At 50.7% G+C, this 16,883-nt stretch overlaps 7 protein-coding genes across 7 annotated transcripts; 3 read left to right on the forward strand and 4 right to left on the reverse strand.

Moving 5' to 3' along the window:
* The first annotated feature begins 119 nt into the window (after positions 1-119).
* Positions 120-793, forward strand: GGI43DRAFT_404329 (cytochrome c oxidase subunit VIII). Its single transcript, XM_083205913.1, has 3 exons — positions 120-287; positions 358-562; positions 633-793. The coding sequence occupies exons 2-3, from the start codon at positions 358-360 to the stop codon at positions 656-658; spliced, it is 231 nt and encodes a 76-aa protein (XP_083060925.1). The 5' UTR covers positions 120-287; the 3' UTR covers positions 659-793.
* A 33-nt stretch (positions 794-826) lies between these two features.
* Positions 827-2,978, reverse strand: GGI43DRAFT_371505 (uncharacterized protein). The gene has a single exon (XM_083202559.1). The coding sequence runs from the start codon at positions 2,839-2,841 to the stop codon at positions 994-996; it is 1,848 nt and encodes a 615-aa protein (XP_083060926.1). The 5' UTR covers positions 2,842-2,978; the 3' UTR covers positions 827-993.
* A 268-nt stretch (positions 2,979-3,246) lies between these two features.
* GGI43DRAFT_404334 (uncharacterized protein) lies at positions 3,247-4,970 on the reverse strand. Its single transcript, XM_083205914.1, has 3 exons — positions 4,251-4,970; positions 3,782-4,179; positions 3,247-3,706 (listed from the first exon to the last, which is right to left on the reverse strand). Exons 1-3 carry the CDS (start codon positions 4,414-4,416, stop codon positions 3,347-3,349), a joined length of 924 nt encoding a protein of 307 aa, XP_083060927.1. The 5' UTR covers positions 4,417-4,970; the 3' UTR covers positions 3,247-3,346.
* Positions 4,971-6,046: 1,076 nt separating this feature from the next.
* GGI43DRAFT_371546 (Alpha/Beta hydrolase protein) lies at positions 6,047-9,142 on the forward strand. The gene is made up of 2 exons (XM_083202560.1): positions 6,047-6,764; positions 6,830-9,142. Exons 1-2 carry the CDS (start codon positions 6,673-6,675, stop codon positions 8,886-8,888), a joined length of 2,151 nt encoding a protein of 716 aa, XP_083060928.1. The 5' UTR covers positions 6,047-6,672; the 3' UTR covers positions 8,889-9,142.
* A 1,493-nt stretch (positions 9,143-10,635) lies between these two features.
* On the forward strand, positions 10,636-12,522 carry GGI43DRAFT_383581 (glutamate decarboxylase; the record flags this gene model as incomplete). Its single annotated transcript, XM_083203405.1, has 5 exons — positions 10,636-10,925; positions 10,997-11,024; positions 11,090-11,698; positions 11,765-12,400; positions 12,469-12,522. 5 exons carry the CDS (start codon positions 10,636-10,638, stop codon positions 12,520-12,522), a joined length of 1,617 nt encoding a protein of 538 aa, XP_083060929.1.
* Positions 12,523-12,798: 276 nt separating this feature from the next.
* Positions 12,799-14,838, reverse strand: GGI43DRAFT_371659 (acetylornithine transaminase). Its single transcript, XM_083202563.1, has 3 exons — positions 14,313-14,838; positions 13,932-14,171; positions 12,799-13,860 (listed from the first exon to the last, which is right to left on the reverse strand). Exons 1-3 carry the CDS (start codon positions 14,442-14,444, stop codon positions 12,832-12,834), a joined length of 1,401 nt encoding a protein of 466 aa, XP_083060930.1. The 5' UTR covers positions 14,445-14,838; the 3' UTR covers positions 12,799-12,831.
* Positions 14,839-16,746, reverse strand: GGI43DRAFT_371658 (autophagy-related protein 27). The gene is made up of 3 exons (XM_083202562.1): positions 16,205-16,746; positions 15,494-16,142; positions 14,839-15,429 (listed from the first exon to the last, which is right to left on the reverse strand). Exons 1-3 carry the CDS (start codon positions 16,470-16,472, stop codon positions 15,234-15,236), a joined length of 1,113 nt encoding a protein of 370 aa, XP_083060931.1. The 5' UTR covers positions 16,473-16,746; the 3' UTR covers positions 14,839-15,233.
* Between the last annotated feature and the right edge of the window lie 137 nt (positions 16,747-16,883).

The following is a 16,883-nucleotide window of genomic DNA, read 5'->3' on the forward strand; positions in this document are numbered from 1 at the left end:
AAATCGTGCTGCTGTCGAAGAAGGCGGTGAGGTGTATCAAGATCCACAGGTACTTCGTGCACACCGTGTGTCTCGGCGCGAACTCAGGTACCTTAGTAATAATTCTCCGTCATTGGATTTTGGCTGTTGCATTACATAAGCTTATACTTAAAGCTACAGCTGCACGTGACCGGCAAGCGGCGTTTTGACCTCAATCGAACGATATTGATTCGGGAAGCTTATACTGTGAAGAACTATCTCAACTCGCCTCAACTCGCCCACGTCACACCATTTCGACGTCCGCAAAGGTCAGCCTCGTCCAAGACACTGAAGCATCGCTCCTCAAACCTCCAGACAACTAATTGGCCCTCGTTACAGATGATCGCCGCTCGCGCTGCCACCCGCACCACCTCAATGGTCGCCCGCCGAGGCTTCCACACCACCCGCCCTCGCATGTCCTCTCCCTACCACTACCCCGAGGGCCCCTACTCCAACTTGCCCTTCAACCCTCGCAGCAAGTACTTCGGCGCCGGCTACTGGACCTTCATGACCGTTGGCTTCTTCGCTCCCTTCGGCATTGCTGGTGAGTCGAGAGCTGCCCCGCCATGCGTCGCGATTTTCGGTTATACGATGCGGCTAACATGCAATTCCAGTCTACCAGACCTACAAGTCCCAGTAAATTACTGGATCGATTCGAAATATCGTTATGATCTAAATGCTGGACGTCGTACTGTACGGGTAGCGAGTTGCTGGAATGGAGTAAATAGCTCGAATAGACGTGAGGCCAATCGCAGTCACATATGTAACAAAAAAACTTCTTTTGTGCCAAATCTACTTTGCGACCACTCTTGGGATTACAAACTAGGTTGATACTAATCTTGTCATAAATCGTCTTTGTATACTATAATTGTCCCAATCTATAAATGATAGGGGTAGTCTATATGTTTGTCCTATATGCCATCTAAAAGTACAAGTACATGAATGCTTATTTACAATCATATCGCTAGAAGCTCCTCATAACCATGATACATCCTTTTTACGCCGCTGTAGCTGGAGCCCATCATTTCGAGTAGACCTGAGGTCTCTGTCATGGAGAATATTCTCAAACAGTGCGTGCATGAATTGGTGACGGTCCGACGGGATATCCCACCTCTGAGACATGGACTCGAACGTCTGGATGAGTGCCTCGTTGGAGCAGCACTTTTTCACCGCCCGTAGAGCCCAAATGACCACCCAGCGGTCTATGCGAAACTCCTTTGCGTAATCATCGTGAGCTTGGTAAAATGCTGCCAGTATACCTTCTAGGCGCTGTTCTGACCAGTCCGAGCCGGCAAATCCTCCATGTGTGTAGAACCCCTTGAATAAGGCGAGGAAAATGGTAGGATCAATAGTTATTTTCAAATGTTTCATCTCATCCAGGTATTGGGCAACCTTTTGAAGATTGCCAACTCTGATAGCATAGTGATCCACCAGCAATTTGTAGGTGTGCGCATCTGGTGTCAAGCGGACGTTTGTCTGAAAAGATTTCTTCAGCTCTGGATGCTTCTTTCCAACTCGCGTAAACATCATAAGAACTTTGGTGACAACTTTGTTCATCATGTAGTCCTTCTGAGGTATTTCAGATGCCATATGGTGGTCGTTTCTCATCCGCTGATATGTCTCTTCAGCCGCCGACTCCTCGCCACATCTGAGAAGTCCTGAGATGACGCAATTGAGAACAACGGTATCAATCATCTCGCCAGATTCGACCATCTCTCGGTATGCGGCTCGAATTCCACCAGAGTCAAGTTTCAATCCAAAGTAATGGATGAGACTGACATGGTGAAAACGATTAAACTCAACTCCTCTAGTCTCCATCTCCTTGTATATCATATCGGCCAGAGTGAAATTCCCCGCCTTGGCGGCAACATCAAATAGAACGTTAAACGTCACGTCGTTTCCCATAATTTTGGCTTCTCTTTCCATTTCTTTCCAAATTCTCAGCGCAGACTCCATCTCCTGTGTGGTAACCCTGGCAGTATACTTGGTTGCAAAGGTTAGGGCGTAATTCCATTGTGAGCGGCGAAGAGTGAGCCCTGCATTCTTAACATCCGCCACCAACGCAAAATAACGCAGCATGGACTCCATGTCACGCTTCTGAGGCGTACCCATCACTCTCAAAAGTCTGTTACGCCATTGCCACGTGAGACATAGCATGCGTGGCTCAGGAAGCTCCGAGTATAATTTATGTATCCCATCCAGAGTGTAGCGATTTGGATGCCGCAGCCTTTGGCCGATGGCAGTTTGAAGTCGGCCCAATATTCCTTGCGTCCCATCGTTTGTCATAGCCGTCTCCTCAGAAGAGGGATACTGTACGTCGCTCTTCTTCTCGGACACTCTCAGATTTGGCCCATCTGGAGCCGCATATCCACGCCGGTATGGGTCTTTGTAGAAATCAAAATACTCCTCCACACTGCCCATGTCAGATTGATCGACGTATAGCAACATCTTTCCCTTATCTTGGGCTATGGCGGGAGGCGGTGGCTGCGGCCGTTGTCGTGTGCCTGAGACATAAGATGCAGCGGCTGTCCCGTAACAGCGAGCGGTACGTCGTGGGTTCTGCGTCGGTGCGGTGCGGTGCTTTTCGAGGCCTGGCATAAACGTCGATAGCAGCCATTGCGAGCTCCTCGGACAGGAGAGCGGCCGTGGCTGGTGGCATGTTACCGGCGAAGCTGCTGGTCTTTTTGGAGGAGCACCTCTGCTTTTTCGAGGCTCTTGGCCTGCCACATTGCCGCGCAGACTGGCTGCCACGAAGCCGGCTGATGATCGGGTCGACAGCACCGCACCGCAGAAAGAGCCGTCCACTCGACCGGGGAGTTTCATGAGCGGCTCCTCATGATGCCGCAGCGGTTCTTGCTTGGGGTTGAAGATTGGGGTTAGCAGGCCGAAAAAAGTACTGGAATCGTGATAATTGCAGGTGGGGCCCAGATTGGTGGGATGTGTTGTGAGCTCTAGCCAATGAAAAGGCGGGCCGGCTGGTATGTGCGAATACGGGAAATTTTCATACAGCGCGCAGCATTTATACACGCAGATTCTCACATGTTCCAGCACAAGAATGTCCAATTGACAGTAAAATGGCAATTGATTAGCATGTGGCTGTGTATAGTATATAATTCATTTTAATCTAATCCATTGAAACTCATTTAATTTTATTTTCTACTCAGTTTTTTCAATTAAACGCTCTGCATTTCACACAAAATGTACATGTCACAGAGTGCCATACGAGAGTAACGAACGATTATATATTAAAATTTACCAGTGAAATACTGTTTTCAGCCACATTCTAATGTCCAATTCCGTTATCATCAAAACTGTATTTATATATAATTTATGCAGTAGAGTTGGTGGGAGGTGCCGGGCTGTACAGCTGCTGGCCGGCCTTCTTGAATCCGGTAATCACAGCTTGGCCCCTTTTGCCAACCACCCACTTGGCAAAGTCACTGGCCACCTTGGGGTGAGGCGCCTTCTTTCCAACAAGGAGGTGAGCAGGGTTCAGAAGAGGATCATCGGCATTATCTGAACCAGCCTTGTAAATGACAGTCTGGTTGCGGAGCTTGGCATCCAGAGACAGAATGGTGCCACGGTCGGTGATGGTGTATTCATCGAGAAGAATGGCAGCCGTGAGAGCCTGGATGGGGAAAGCAATGTATTGGTGGTACCAGGTAGAGTAAGCAGTAGCCCAGGGAACCTTTGAAAGAACTGTTAGTCTGTCGAATCCTATAAAGGCTAACAACATGGAAACTAAGAAGTCGTTTAAACTCACCTGGCCGATGCTAACCCACAGGAATGAGTCCTTGATATTGGTTGCAGACTTGTCATAACGGCTCAGGAAGCGGACCGGTGGCGTAGTCTGCTCGTTCTCAGCCACCGTGCGGATCTGAGAGAACATGGAGAAGATGTCGGTCGACTTGGAGATATTGGCAGGGTTGGACTTGGGGCCAACGAGGAGGAAATGGTCCCGGAAAGCATAGTAGCTAGGAGACAGAGCGATACCTTGATCGATGGCGATCTTCTCTGCTGCCGGGCTGTAGGTAATGCCAACATCGATGAGACCAGTCTCGAGATACTCGATGCTGTAAGTGGTGTCGCTAGTGTACCATGCCACGCGGAAGGGCTTGGTGCCGTTGGAGACGCTATCCTTGATGTAGGCGTCTGCGAGGGCTAATAGAGGAAATAAGACATTAGATGCCAGTAATTCAAGACAGTCGACTCAAGAATGTAAATAGTATTACCCTTGATCAAACCGCTTTGGCCAGCACCGCCGTTACCAATGGCCAGCTGAATCGAGCCATTGTTTCCCTTGATTCCTCCGTCATAAATAGCATCAGGGTTGACAGCAGCAACCGGAGTCGCAAGGGCAAAGGCCGCAACGGCAGCAAGTTTGCAAAGGTAAGCCATTTTGAAATCTCCTACACTTTCAAGAGCTGAGTTGTAAAAAGACTGCTACACACTCATCGACCAAACCGCGAGGCGACCGCTCTTTTAAATCCCCTACAACGCCATAAGCAGAGATTGGGGTCCCCCATCTCATCGTCGGTATCACCCAGCCTTTCTCAAATTCATCGGTCTACGGATTACACACAGCTTTTTTTCATCGGGATCGACCTCAGCTCAACTCTTTTGAGATGCCTTGGACCCACTAAGATCCAACCCCTGATTGATAAAGCTTGCCCGATTGGAATGCACAGGATCGGCCATCTGGGATAGTTAGCGGCTTGTGCAGATTAACTAGATGGCCAAGCCATGGGTTTTGAAGTCTAAATGGGCCATGGCAATGTGATTTCTGTGATCTTAGTGGTGACACGTACGAGCTACCATGCATGTCTCAGTTGCTTGGGGCCTTGGCAAGGGAGCACTACTTGGTTACGACCGAGTTGTGCAGCTTTGCCCTTGCGTAACTCTGCATTAGCCACGTTTATGCTTGAGTTATCGTAATGAGAAGCAAGTCAAGGTAAAAATTAAGGGTAATCTTCAGGTACAATCTCTACATCTACTTGGGTTCCATAGTTTCCTAGAGATGGACTAGTGTGCCCACGAAGGACAATTTCGCCAGAAGAAAGGCGCGAGTCAGAGAAAGGGGTTAGGAAGAGGCCTTTGCAAGTCCCGAGATATTCTCCACTGGCTGCCGGGCTGTCCGTTTAAGTCTACATGATTCCTTGTTCGCCGATGCATTTTCCGCTATGCCTTATTCTATGCTATGGCGTAATCAGGATACAGCTGGTGGTATACGATTACGGGTATGCCCGTGCTTCTCACGCAGCAGAACAATAGCTCGGTGGAATCGCGCTCGCGCTCGCGTGGAAGGGCTGACAATATCCGAGACACTAGCTTTTTATTTTGTTTAACAAAGGTATTTCTTGTATGTAGTGCATTGTTACAGATGAAAGCAGGTCTTTGCTGATAAAACAAGCTATAGATCTAGGGTAGCATGGACATCTGTGTGTGTACGGAGTACGCTAAGCAACAATAATATTTCTGCCTAAGAAATCTTACTGTTGTACGTAATTATTGTCCATATATATTCAGGGGCCTTGCCATGTCGGGGAGACTCGCTTTCGTATTGCTCCCAATGAGCCTGTCAGAGGACCAAAAAAAAAAAAGAGCATGGCCATGATACATTTTAGCTAGATTCTCCCAACTCTCAGCTTTCTCCAAAACTGAAGCAGATCGGATTAGAAATGATCCGAACTACCTACTTATAGGTCGCAATAGCTCTAATTCCGCCAGCCATGGCGTTAGGATTAGGTCAATATTGAGACACATTGACGAGCTTGACGCCGCCTCGCATGCCGTTTTCAGCGACCCAACGCGCGACCGAATTGTTAAACACAGACAAAAACAGAGTCGCAGCAGAGCCCAAAAACAATCCGTCAGATCGTGGGGGAGACCCCAGGAAGACACTGTGGGCAGGTCTCTGATTGGCTACCGCGACGGTGGAGAGTCTCTGCCCACGACCGGCTTTTTGCCTGTGCCCATTGGGCCCCTTGACTTTCACATGTCAGCAGCAGCGGCCACAGTGTGACAGGCCCTGCTGTCTGCGCCTGTCTCTTCGTCACGAGGACGAAGACAGCACAGGCCCAAAGGCCGAGAATCCAACCGAGAATCTTCTATTGATATGACATGTGCCTGTCACAAGCCTGGCCCGGTCGATCTGGGACCCCCATGCCGCATCTCTCGTAATACTGGCTGCTCCTTTTATGTGAACTCCATGCCTTCCGCCATCTCGCCGCGCACTCCGTACAGTACATAACATCTGTCAATGCGTATTGTCCATAATAGTGATTGTCGCCACCTTCGACCAGTGAACCGACCGTATCCAAGAGGCTGGCCTCTGTTGCAGGTCACGAGCCTGGAATGGCTGCATTTTGTTGATTTTTAATCTTATGAAGACGACCGACTATACGATCCGACGATAGCCATTTCTCTTTGGAGAGGTTGGCATTTTGCGAAGCTCAATCAAACAGCGTGTTCGGCCACGATTGCCGCGAATTGAAATGATACGTCATTGCTCCTACGATCCGTTTTTATAATAGGCCATCGCACAGGGCCTCGACGTGCGCATCACATGTATAATACTACACGCTTTAATACCCGGATATAGATCAAGTACCTGGCGTGCTTTTGCTTAATTGTTTCTCTCTCTTCACTTGCAACATGATAGACCACGTTCTCGGACGGCCGTCGTCCAAATCAAGGCGTCTGCAGGTTCTGGCCGTGCTGTCGTTTTGGACGTTTTATCTCTACAAGTACGTCCATACCTAATTTGCTCATTGATGATGATATAATAAAGCATCTTCTAACTGAACAACAGAGGCCATAAGCATGGCCCATCTTTTGCGCAGAATATTTCGAAGTTCTTTTCTCGACGGTTGACGGCATGGCAGATCGGCATGATCACCATGTTATATCTCTACGCTGCTCGCAACTTCAGTGCCTTGGTTGGCCTTGCCAGTCCCGAGCCGATGGCCAACATGTACGATCCAACTTATTACCGGGCCACTTGGGTATTGACTGCACTGGATGCTGGATTTTGGACTGCGATGAAGATTAGAACTAAATGGCTACGTGATATCGCCAGCATCGTCTTCTCTCTCTATTACCTGGTGGCTGCCGAAAAGGCGGACGAAAAGGTTCGCAAGGTCCGTGGAATGATTACGGTTGACCATCTGCGAGTTGCTTGGAACAAGGGAACGACGCCATATCTGGGCTTTCTTCAGCGTCTCATGAGGCCACGGTTCACAAGATGGCCGCCAAGGCAAGTTCGGATTCCACGACCCGCTAATAGCGATTATAAAGAATATGTTTCTGCGTGGCTTTATTACGACGGGCCGCTTGCAGATTTGGAGCATCATAATAAACTTATTCTGGATGTACCGGGCGGTGGATTTGTGGCCATGGATCCTCGATGTAACGACGATAAGTTGTTTGCTTGGGCTGCGAAGACAGGCCTGCCCATACTCAGCATTGACTACAAAAAGGCACCGGAATATCCGTATCCATATGCGTTGAACGAATGTTTCGATGTTTATGTAACGCTTATCAAATCTCGGGGCAGATGTATCGGCATGTCGGGTAAAGAAACCCCCAAGATAATAATTACTGGAGACAGCGCAGGTGGAAACCTGGCTGTTGCGACGACTTTGATGGTGCTGGAGACTGGAATCAGCCATTACCGACGCGCTTCTGGTGTTGGTAAACTGCCGCCCCCAGACGGACTTGTCTGCTTCTACCCGACGCTGGACATGAATATTGGAAACTGGATGTCAGACGAGCAGATGTCGCTGATTCGGGATCGAAGAATGAGAAAGACGAATAAATCCATTATACGAAGGAAAAGCATGCAATATAACGATCTGGTCGGCACACCGCATCATTCTGATAACGAGGACGAGTCGCCTCCCACAGAGCCATCTTCCAATGGAGGCACACGACCTGAATACTGCCATGCCGGTCCGAGATCTCTCAGTACTTCACAAACCCCCGACGATAAGAAAGAGGGAGCAGTATCTCATCGCTCAGAGCCCATGAAGACTCGCCTGGCAACTGCATCGATGATATCTTACTTTAATGATCGAGTACTCACTCCTGAGATGATGCGAGCCATGATTATTCTGTATATCGGTGCTCATAACCGCCCCGATTTCACGCAAGACTACTTCCTTAGTCCAGTGCTTGCGCCCGAAGAGCTACTAGAGAATTTCCCCAAGACATATTTCATGACTGGAGAGCGAGATCCCTTGGTAGACGATACAGTCATCTTTGCGGGACGCTTGAGACGTGCAAAGGAGGCGGCAGCGCGACGGGAGCTTTCCCGCTCATCAACTTTAGATGAGAACTGGACGTTTGATGATAAAGAAGTCACAGAAGTGCTTCTCATCCCTGGCACTTCGCATGGCTTCATGCAGTTTCCGGGTGTTTACCCACCAGCGTGGAAGCACTTTGACCGAAGCGCGGCCTGGTTCGACCAGCTCTTTACCGACGCAGAGACGCAAAGACTCGAACAAGCCAGGCAGGCAGCTCGGCTCAAAACCCAGAGCCAAGCCACGAACGGCGCACTGCGACGGCAGTCGATTGCGGAATCTAGCGGTGATGAAGATAGACCGTTGGAGATTAGCATGACCAAGCTGTCTCGGGGGAGAAGTACAACGCAGAATGGAGACGTCAATGGCCATTCACCACCGAATGGCTCTACCGATACCACGGAATCGAACTCGCCACTGCCGGTCAATGGTGAGCGGAATGGCAGGAGAGGCAAGAAGTCGATTCGAGGCAACAAGAGCCTGATTAAGCTGGCGAGCTCGGAGGACTTGCTGGGACGAAGGATGCATGGGCTGGCGAGCGGATTGACGAGCACGGGTGACGATGAATAAACGGGATGATGGTATGAAACAGTCGAGGATGACGATGCTTGTCGAGCTGTGTGCTGCGTTTTCTTTTGTTTTGAGATTGTATGAAATACCTACTATAGAGCGCGCAAGCCATCTAGTATCGTTTTGTTATGATTTGGCCTTTGCGAGGCCGTATATAGAGTGCATCGCTTGGATGCCACCAGAAAGCAAAGAGCTGCAGTCAAAAAGCTCCTTGATTTTTATTTATTTAATCATTTTACTTACATCACTGAAGTTGTGTTTGTGATTGTATAAGCGATGAGGTACAAGCTGGAGCCATGAGTTGTCTTCTGGCACCACCACGTGTGGGCAGCGCCACCACTCCACGCTGTTGTTAGTGTCTCATATACGCCATGAGAAGGATGGAATGACAGCACGCTAACTCGCTTGACAACATGGCACAGCATCAAATAGATCAAATAGTTCTCATCTGTGTCGTGGCTATGTCCATCTATCCCGTATAGTCCCGTTACTTGCCCATTGGCCACGGAACAACGGCATAGCGAAACGGCAATCTCTGTCTCATCTCAAGTCTTATCCCAAGCCATTCACCCTCCCGTCCCTCCCGCGCATAAAACTCAGGAGGTCGTTTTTGCGGTCCTCCTGCGCGGCCTGTGATCTGCGCCAAATACGCGAAACCAGCCAATCTAGCATCTAGACAAAACAATCGACCGCCCAAAAAAGCGCAAGCGACCACGAAAAGAGTTTAGGCGCAGGATGCCGACTCAGCAAAACACGAAGTCGAGAGACGTGAGAGCTCGGGTCGCCGGCACATCTGGATGGTGATCGGCCGTGACGAAAGGGCCAAGCTTTTAAGAAGCGTCGACATCATTCATTTTAGATGGGGGCTTTGTTAGCCGTCAGATCCGGCGAGCCTGGTGGGGGAGCGGTCTAGTGTGACAGGGATAGGTCTCATAGCTAAGGTCTATACGTATGATGTAGAGTCTACTGTAGGAGGGGGAGGGGCAACATGAGAGTTAACAAACCAGGTTTTTTGGAACAAAGGAGGGACGGTGAGGGGCACAAACAATGAAGCTGAAGCTGAAGCTGCACTACTTTGTTACGATAGAGTCCAGTAAGCAGTAGTACATGTACGAGCAATAGTTGATTGCCTTTTCCCAACTATTACCTCTCCTGGCGGATTCTGAAACGGGCGTCCACCATGTAATTGATATGTCATTGCATAACAGGAGGCAGACAAAGAACAAACGAGAGGGGGGGCAAAAAGAAAAAAGGCACCAAAAGCACTCCAATGCATCATAAGCGTCAATTAATCTGCTGCAAATAAAGCTCAACTAGGAGCATGCGGCACTGCCATTGGAGCTTCGTTTGCGCCTGTAGCTTCAGCTTTCAGCTATCCCTGGGCCATTCGTCTGTGGCTGGCTCTGCTCCACGGCCGAGGAGGCAGCCCGTCATTGGATGCTGTAGTCATGCGAGGTTGGCTTGAGAACGCGAGTACTGGGTACCCCTCATCAGTCCATCTAAGTACTAGCTGCTGCACGTTGCTATTCGTAGATGTATGTCGCTGGAGTCGTAGCATGGACCTCGCGTTGCTATAGGTAGAAATACCGGGAACGTCGTCACTGTTCCCTCCCACTCGTTCCTCTTCTCGTTCCATATCCCCCCTCTTCATCTCATTGCTGCTGAATTGAGTTTTTTCTTCTCTTTTCCTCTTCTCATCACTTTCCACTGCCCAATTCTCCAAACCAGCTCTACATAAGCCGCCATCATGGTCCATCTCAGCGCCGTCAACCGGTCTGCCTCTGTCAGTCCCGGCCCTCAAATGCGACCCCCGGCCGGAGGCCCCAGCTCCCTCTCTCCCGAGGGAGGCCTTCACAAGAGCCTCTCGCAGGTCAGGCTGTCCAGCTACCAGGATGAGTTCACCACCAGCGTCTACGGCTCTCAGTTCGCCGGCCAGGACCTGCCCAAGCACAGCATCCCCAGCGGCGCAATGCCCAAAGATGTTGCCTACCATATGATCAAGGACCACCTTAGCTTGGATGGCAACCCCAAGCTCAAGTAAGCTTTCTGCGACTACAATTGAGTTATGACAAAGGTTAAGAGCTAATCTAACTATTTAATCTGTAAAGCCTGGCTTCATTTGTCACAACTTACATGGTATGTTTGCCATTCAATCAATTGCTTCACAAAGCTCCAACATCTCACTAATCACCGCAATGTAGGAAGACGAGGCCGAGAAGCTCATGACCGAGGCTTTCTCCAAGAACTTTATCGACTACGAGGAATACCCTCAATCCGCCGACATCCAGAACCGCTGCGTCAACATGATTGGCGAGCTCTTCCACGCTCCCCCGGGCGGTGACAGCGTCGGCACATCCTGCATTGGCTCCTCCGAGGCCATCATGCTCGGCGTGCTGGCCATGAAGCGCCGCTGGAAGCTCAAGCGCCAGGCCGAGGGCAAGTCTACCGAGAATCCCAACATCATCATGTCCTCCGCCGTGCAGGTCTGCTGGGAGAAGGCCGCGCGCTACTTTGAGGTCGAGGAGAAGTATGTCTACTGCACTGCTGACCGGTACACCATTGATCCCGAGGAGGCCGTGAACCTGGTTGATGAGAACACCATTGGTATTGCCGTCATCCTGGGAACAACTTACACCGGCCACTACGAGGACGTCAAGGGCATCAATGACCTCTTGGAGGAGAGGGGCCTCGACGTCTCTATCCACGTAGATGCTGCCAGCGGTGGCTTCGTCGCCCCCTTTGTCCTGCCTGATCTCCAGTGGGATTTCAGACTGCCAAGAGTCGTCTCCATCAACGCCTCTGGCCACAAGGTGAGCTTTTTTTTGTCTGTATCTTCATCTATCCATGCCCAGATCGCTAACCTCTCCCCAAAACAGTACGGCCTCGTCTACCCCGGTGTTGGCTGGGTCGTCTGGCGCTCCCACGAATATCTCCCCCAGGACCTCATCTTCAACATCAACTACCTCGGCGCCGAGCAGTCCTCCTTCACCCTCAACTTCTCCAAGGGCGCCTCCCAGGTCATCGGCCAGTACTACCAGTTCATCCGCCTCGGCAAGAAGGGCTATGAGTCCATCATGAGCAACCTGACCCGCACCGCCGACTACCTCACCGAGGTCCTCGAGAACGACGGCTTCGTCATCATGTCTGAGCGCGCTGGCCAGGGCCTGCCCCTCGTGGCCTTCCGCTTCAAGAGCGCCGCAGAGGGTGGAAAGGACCGTCACTACGACGAGTTTGCGCTCGCGCACCATCTGCGCTCCAGGGGATGGGTTGTCCCTGCGTACACCATGGCGCCGCACACCGAGCAGATGAAGTTGCTGCGTGTCGTCGTGCGAGAGGATTTCTCCAAGAGCAGATGCGACCTGCTCATTCACGACATCAGACTCTGCATGGGACTGCTGGAGAATGCAGATGAGGAGACGATTAAGAGACAGGAGGCCTTTATTCGCGACCACATTGCGTCGCACGGCAAGAGCAAGCAGCAAGCCAGACACCATGCCACGAGACACTACCAGGTAAGTTTTGAAAGTTTTGAACTCACCTTATCCTCTGGATATCTCGGAGCTGACAACATCGTCTTTAGGGCGAGGGACACTCGTTACAGGGCAAGCACGGCAAGACACATGCCATTTGCTAAAAAGTGTGCATGCTGGAAAGGTCAAAAAATAAAGAAAAAAAGTTCAAATGGATACCTAGCAAATGAATGTTACGTCTATCAAAAGTTATCCTGGCCATATTATTTCATTTCCCTTTTCACTGTATGAGATGTGACTGTGGATTAGCCAGTAGGATCGTATATGAACATCATGACTATTTATATGGTTCTGTAAAAATAAAGACTTTTATACACTGTAGGATCTCCTACTCATTCAAATCATGATCTAAGTCGCCAAACATTTATACAAAGATAAAAAAAAAGCTAAGAGAGCAAATATTCTCTTCCCGCCTAAGACCGGGTAGCAGCAATCGCTTCCTCCAAAATACCCAAACCGTGGTTAATCTCCTCCTCAGTCATCACCAAGCTCGGCAAGAATCGCAATGTGTTGGTGCCTGCTGTAATCACCAGGAGGCCCCTCTCTCGGGCAGCCTTGACAATAGCAGACGGGTCCTCGGTGAGCTGGAGACCGAGGATGAGACCGCGACCACGAGCTTCAGTAATGAGCTCGGGGAACTTGGCCTGGAGCTTGGCGAAGCCATCCAAGAAGACCTTGGACTTGGCGTGAACGCCCTCAAGGAGCTCAGGTGCAGAGAGCTTCGTGAGGACGTGGTGCGCAAGGCGGCAGGCAAGGGGGTTGCCGCCGAACGTGGTGCCGTGGTCGCCGAGCTGGATCTTCTCGCTGACGGCCTCAGTGACCAGGACGGCACCGATAGGGAAACCGTTGCCGAGGGCCTTGGCCGTGGTCAGGATGTCGGGATGCGCCTCCTTGGGCAGATCTCCGTGGGCCCAGAGCTTGCCGGTGCGCGACATGCCGGACTGGATCTCGTCGTAGATTAAGACGGCGCCAACCTCACGGCATCGCTTGGCGAGGGCGACCATGAATTCCTCGCTACCAGCAAAGATGCCTCCCTCGCCCTGGATAGGCTCGACAATGACGCCGCATGTCTTCTCGTTGACAAGATCGTTAATGCCAGCAACATCGTTGTAAGTTCCCTCTTTGAAGCCAGGCACCATCGGCGCAAAGGGCTTCTGATACTTGGGATTATGCGTCGCCGAGAGGGCGCCCATCGTACGGCCGTGGAATCCGTGCTTGAACGAAACGATATCGACCTTCTCGCCCGATGGATCAACAATCTTGCCTGCCTTGCGGGCGAACTTGATGGCGGCCTCGTTGGCCTCGGTGCCGGAGTTGCAGATGAAGACACGGGAGGCTTCGTGCATGCATCCTGCCTCGAGCGTCTTTTCGACGAGCAGCTTGGATAGAGCGCCGGTCCAGGGGTTGTAGTATAGGTTCGAAGCGTGGATCAGCGTTCCGGCCTATGCCGAGCTCATATGTCAGTTTATCTGCCAAAGAATAACTAGCAATCTTGTCGGATAATACTACTGACCTGCTGCGCAAGAATATCCGTAAGCTCGGGATCGCTGTGGCCCAGTCCCGTCACAGCAATTCCCGCCGTGAAATCGAGATACTTTCGGTTCTCAATGTCCCACAGCCATGAGCCCTCACCCTGGACAAACACTGGCGGAGGACGAGCGTAGGTAGCAACCATGTACGGCGCATAGTCGTTCACGAGGGCCGCGCTCGGAGAATCGGCTGCAGGGTCGGGATTCGGTAGAGCTGCATCTCGCTGAAATTAATAAAAGTAAAAGATTAGCTTGTTGTATCAAATACAATGATTATAAATCCCAATTGGTATCCGCAACGTTGTTGCAACGAATTGAACTGATTGAACGGAAGAAAAAAGAACTGCAGCGGTTCCAAGACTCACCTTGATAGCCTGCTTCACACTATCAGACAAGCTCGCAACAGCCCTCGTCGACGAAAAGAATCGTCCACCAGAAACCCTAGTGCTCGCAGCTAAAGCGGCCGTCTGGCGCCCAACCAATACCCGGAAAGCCATTGGATCTGAATAGAAAAAACCGAGTCACCAATTCTATAACAAAGAAGCTTGAATGAGATAAAGAGGGCGAGCCAGCGCTTTAAACTTTATGGCGGGGAGCGATATAATTTCAATCGCGCGCTTCAATTGTTATCGATAAAAGCTCCGCTATCGCTTCCCCTGCAGCGTCAAAAAAACAGTATTTATGACGGAAAAAAAAAACAGTATTTGTGACGGCACCTATCATTTTTTTTTTTCGCCCTGCTGGTATCTGACTCATCTGTTGCAGGCCTCTTTCTGCGAGCACTGATAACGATGGAGTCATTGCTTTGCATTCTTCTAAATGGGGCAACAAGCCGGCAAATGGGGACATTGCGAGTCTAGCCTCTACGCAGAGTCACCGCTGGTCCATATACCGGAGGCCTGCAGACATCACCACCTGCATCGATACATTCGTGATCGCCGAGTATCTCTACAATTGGTTGGAAATCAAAAGATGATAAACATATTGTCATGGCATTATCAATAGTAGAACCCAAAAAAATAATACAGCCTCTACAAATTCCGCCCAAAACAAACGCAAACGGGTCTTAGTATGCAACCAGAACGCCGCCTTGCCAAAAATCAATGACAAGAGGATCGGGGAGGGTAAAAAAAGGAAAAAAAAGACAAAAAATTACCAAGAGCCCCAAAAGCATTGTGCATTGTATAACCTTTCTTTGTTCGCAGCCGTCGAATTTCATATCCCGCCTATTTCCCTCCATTCGTCAAGCACTGTGCCATGGAAATATATATATATATCTTCGTTCACTAGACGGCGCTATATCCTCCCCGGCTGCCAGCGCCCTGGACAGTGTTCAACACCCGGCGTGTCCAGTCCTTAAGGAGGTAGGGAATGTCGCGGAGGGTATCGCCATGGGGGAGCAGATCCCAACCCCGTGCGCCGTAGCGGTTGTAGTTGAGCCAAGAGCCGAAAATGAGGTATGCCGCAATGCCAAGGAAGACGCTATAGAGGCCATTAGTCACGGTTTCAATCGTCTTTCTCAGCATAAAGGGGACGCTGCACTTACATAATAACGAACCAGGTGAAGAAGCCCCAGCTGGCGCTGGAGTCGCTGGGCTCGCGGTCATCGCCCTTTCCTCCGTCCTTTCCTCCGTCACGCTTCTCACACGCATACTTGGTGTACCAGGTAAGTCGGAGGACGTCGAAATCCTTCTCTTTGGCATAGTCCTCCCAAATGAGGGCAGCGTTTTCGTTCTTCAGTTGATGCTCGACGGCCGAGTCGTTCTTTCCATCATCGTCCTTGTTATCTCCCTCTTTCTTATCTCCATCCTTATTGTCTTTATCGTCCTTCTCCTTTTTGTCGTCTTTGTCATCCGCTGCTCGCTTTGTCTTGGGGGCTTTTTCGTATTCATCCTCAGAAGTCCACTCGCCCTCGGTGCCCGTCTTGTCGGGGTCGCAAATAAACTCGATGACGGCCTTTTGATTTCGTCGCTCGGAGACTGGGCCGGTGAGAGGGTGTTTGCCGCCCTTGAGGACTAGTCGAAGACCCTCCTTCTGGGCATCCGAGTTTGAGTCGCTGCTCTTGAGCCTCGTCGCCTCGTATTCGAATTGAGATCCGCCGGCATTTTCGAGTCCTCCCGCGATGGCGACAACTTGTGTGACTGCGTCTTGATCGCCTTTCAGAAAATGGGAAATGGCACAGGCTAAAAGGGGTCAAGCAACGTTAGCCGAGGACTTTAAGCAAGAAACTCATAATCAAATAATAAATATGCCTTACCTCTTGTTCCATTAGGGCACTCGTCTTTCGTCTTCGCCTTTCCGCTCTTCTTCAGCGGCTGGCAGATATCCACGGTCCAAGTGGTGTTGTAGTGAGCATTCGTGCTAGCCTCGAATCGCGACGTCACTACCGAATGCGGGCCTCCAAGCGGCGAGAGATCAAAGTTGTGTTCGTCCACTCGAATTTTGTTGCAGTCTAGCATGGCCGCCGCATTCAAGGGCGCCAGCAAAAAGGATAACAGCAGCGCTGATGGCCGAGGCGGATGCATCGTGACTGTAGAGCAGCAAAAGGCCGGGCTGCACAAAAAACAGGGGCGACGCCGATTTCGAGAGATAGCGGGCGAGACAAAGAGAGAATGCGGCGATAAGGACTGGCGGCAGGCAGATGCTAAACTCGACGCTCTTGCGAAAGGAGAAACAAAGCGGCGATTCTAGGCTCTAGAAAAGAATGACTGCGAGATTCTGTAGGAAGGATGCACGAGATCTGCCTTCACGCCGCTGGTTGATCACGTCTAGCTTTCGCGAAAGCGAAACGGGGCTAAAGCTGGAGTTGACGTGACCGACCTCTGGTTCCGTCATACATCCCGATGAGGCCGGGACACGTGACCGCCGCCTCCCCGGCAATCTTCAGCGGAAGAGCAATTGCACAGGGTTCAACAATAAGCGAACATACGGTGTGC

This window comes from Trichoderma evansii, assembly GCF_050947405.1.
Source record: "Trichoderma evansii strain SZMC 28006 chromosome Unknown GGI43scaffold_9, whole genome shotgun sequence".
Classification (NCBI taxonomy): domain Eukaryota; kingdom Fungi; phylum Ascomycota; class Sordariomycetes; order Hypocreales; family Hypocreaceae; genus Trichoderma; species Trichoderma evansii.

What these genes read in the sequence shown, in the direction of transcription:
- GGI43DRAFT_404329 (XM_083205913.1), top strand. Translation starts at nt 358, where the DNA reads ATGATCGCCGCTCGCGCTGCCACCCGCACCACCTCAATGGTCGCCCGC. An exon ending in CGCTCCCTTCGGCATTGCTG is followed by an intron (nt 563 to 632) that starts GTGAGTCGAGAG and finishes ATGCAATTCCAG; the next exon opens with TCTACCAGACCTACAAGTCC.
- GGI43DRAFT_371658 (XM_083202562.1), bottom strand. Translation starts at nt 16,472, where the DNA reads ATGCATCCGCCTCGGCCATCAGCGCTGCTGTTATCCTTTTTGCTGGCG. An exon ending in GTGCCCTAATGGAACAAGAG is followed by an intron (nt 16,143 to 16,204) that starts GTAAGGCATATT and finishes CTAACGTTGCTT; the next exon opens with GACCCCTTTTAGCCTGTGCC. An exon ending in TTCACCTGGTTCGTTATTAT is followed by an intron (nt 15,430 to 15,493) that starts GTAAGTGCAGCG and finishes TGGCCTCTATAG; the next exon opens with CGTCTTCCTTGGCATTGCGG.
- GGI43DRAFT_371505 (XM_083202559.1), bottom strand. Translation starts at nt 2,841, where the DNA reads ATGAAACTCCCCGGTCGAGTGGACGGCTCTTTCTGCGGTGCGGTGCTG.
- GGI43DRAFT_371546 (XM_083202560.1), top strand. Translation starts at nt 6,673, where the DNA reads ATGATAGACCACGTTCTCGGACGGCCGTCGTCCAAATCAAGGCGTCTG. An exon ending in TGGACGTTTTATCTCTACAA is followed by an intron (nt 6,765 to 6,829) that starts GTACGTCCATAC and finishes ACTGAACAACAG; the next exon opens with AGGCCATAAGCATGGCCCAT.
- GGI43DRAFT_404334 (XM_083205914.1), bottom strand. Translation starts at nt 4,416, where the DNA reads ATGGCTTACCTTTGCAAACTTGCTGCCGTTGCGGCCTTTGCCCTTGCG. An exon ending in CCAAAGCGGTTTGATCAAGG is followed by an intron (nt 4,180 to 4,250) that starts GTAATACTATTT and finishes TTCCTCTATTAG; the next exon opens with CCCTCGCAGACGCCTACATC. An exon ending in TGTGGGTTAGCATCGGCCAG is followed by an intron (nt 3,707 to 3,781) that starts GTGAGTTTAAAC and finishes GTTCTTTCAAAG; the next exon opens with GTTCCCTGGGCTACTGCTTA.
- GGI43DRAFT_371659 (XM_083202563.1), bottom strand. Translation starts at nt 14,444, where the DNA reads ATGGCTTTCCGGGTATTGGTTGGGCGCCAGACGGCCGCTTTAGCTGCG. An exon ending in GTGTGAAGCAGGCTATCAAG is followed by an intron (nt 14,172 to 14,312) that starts GTGAGTCTTGGA and finishes TATTAATTTCAG; the next exon opens with CGAGATGCAGCTCTACCGAA. An exon ending in CGGATATTCTTGCGCAGCAG is followed by an intron (nt 13,861 to 13,931) that starts GTCAGTAGTATT and finishes AGCTCGGCATAG; the next exon opens with GCCGGAACGCTGATCCACGC.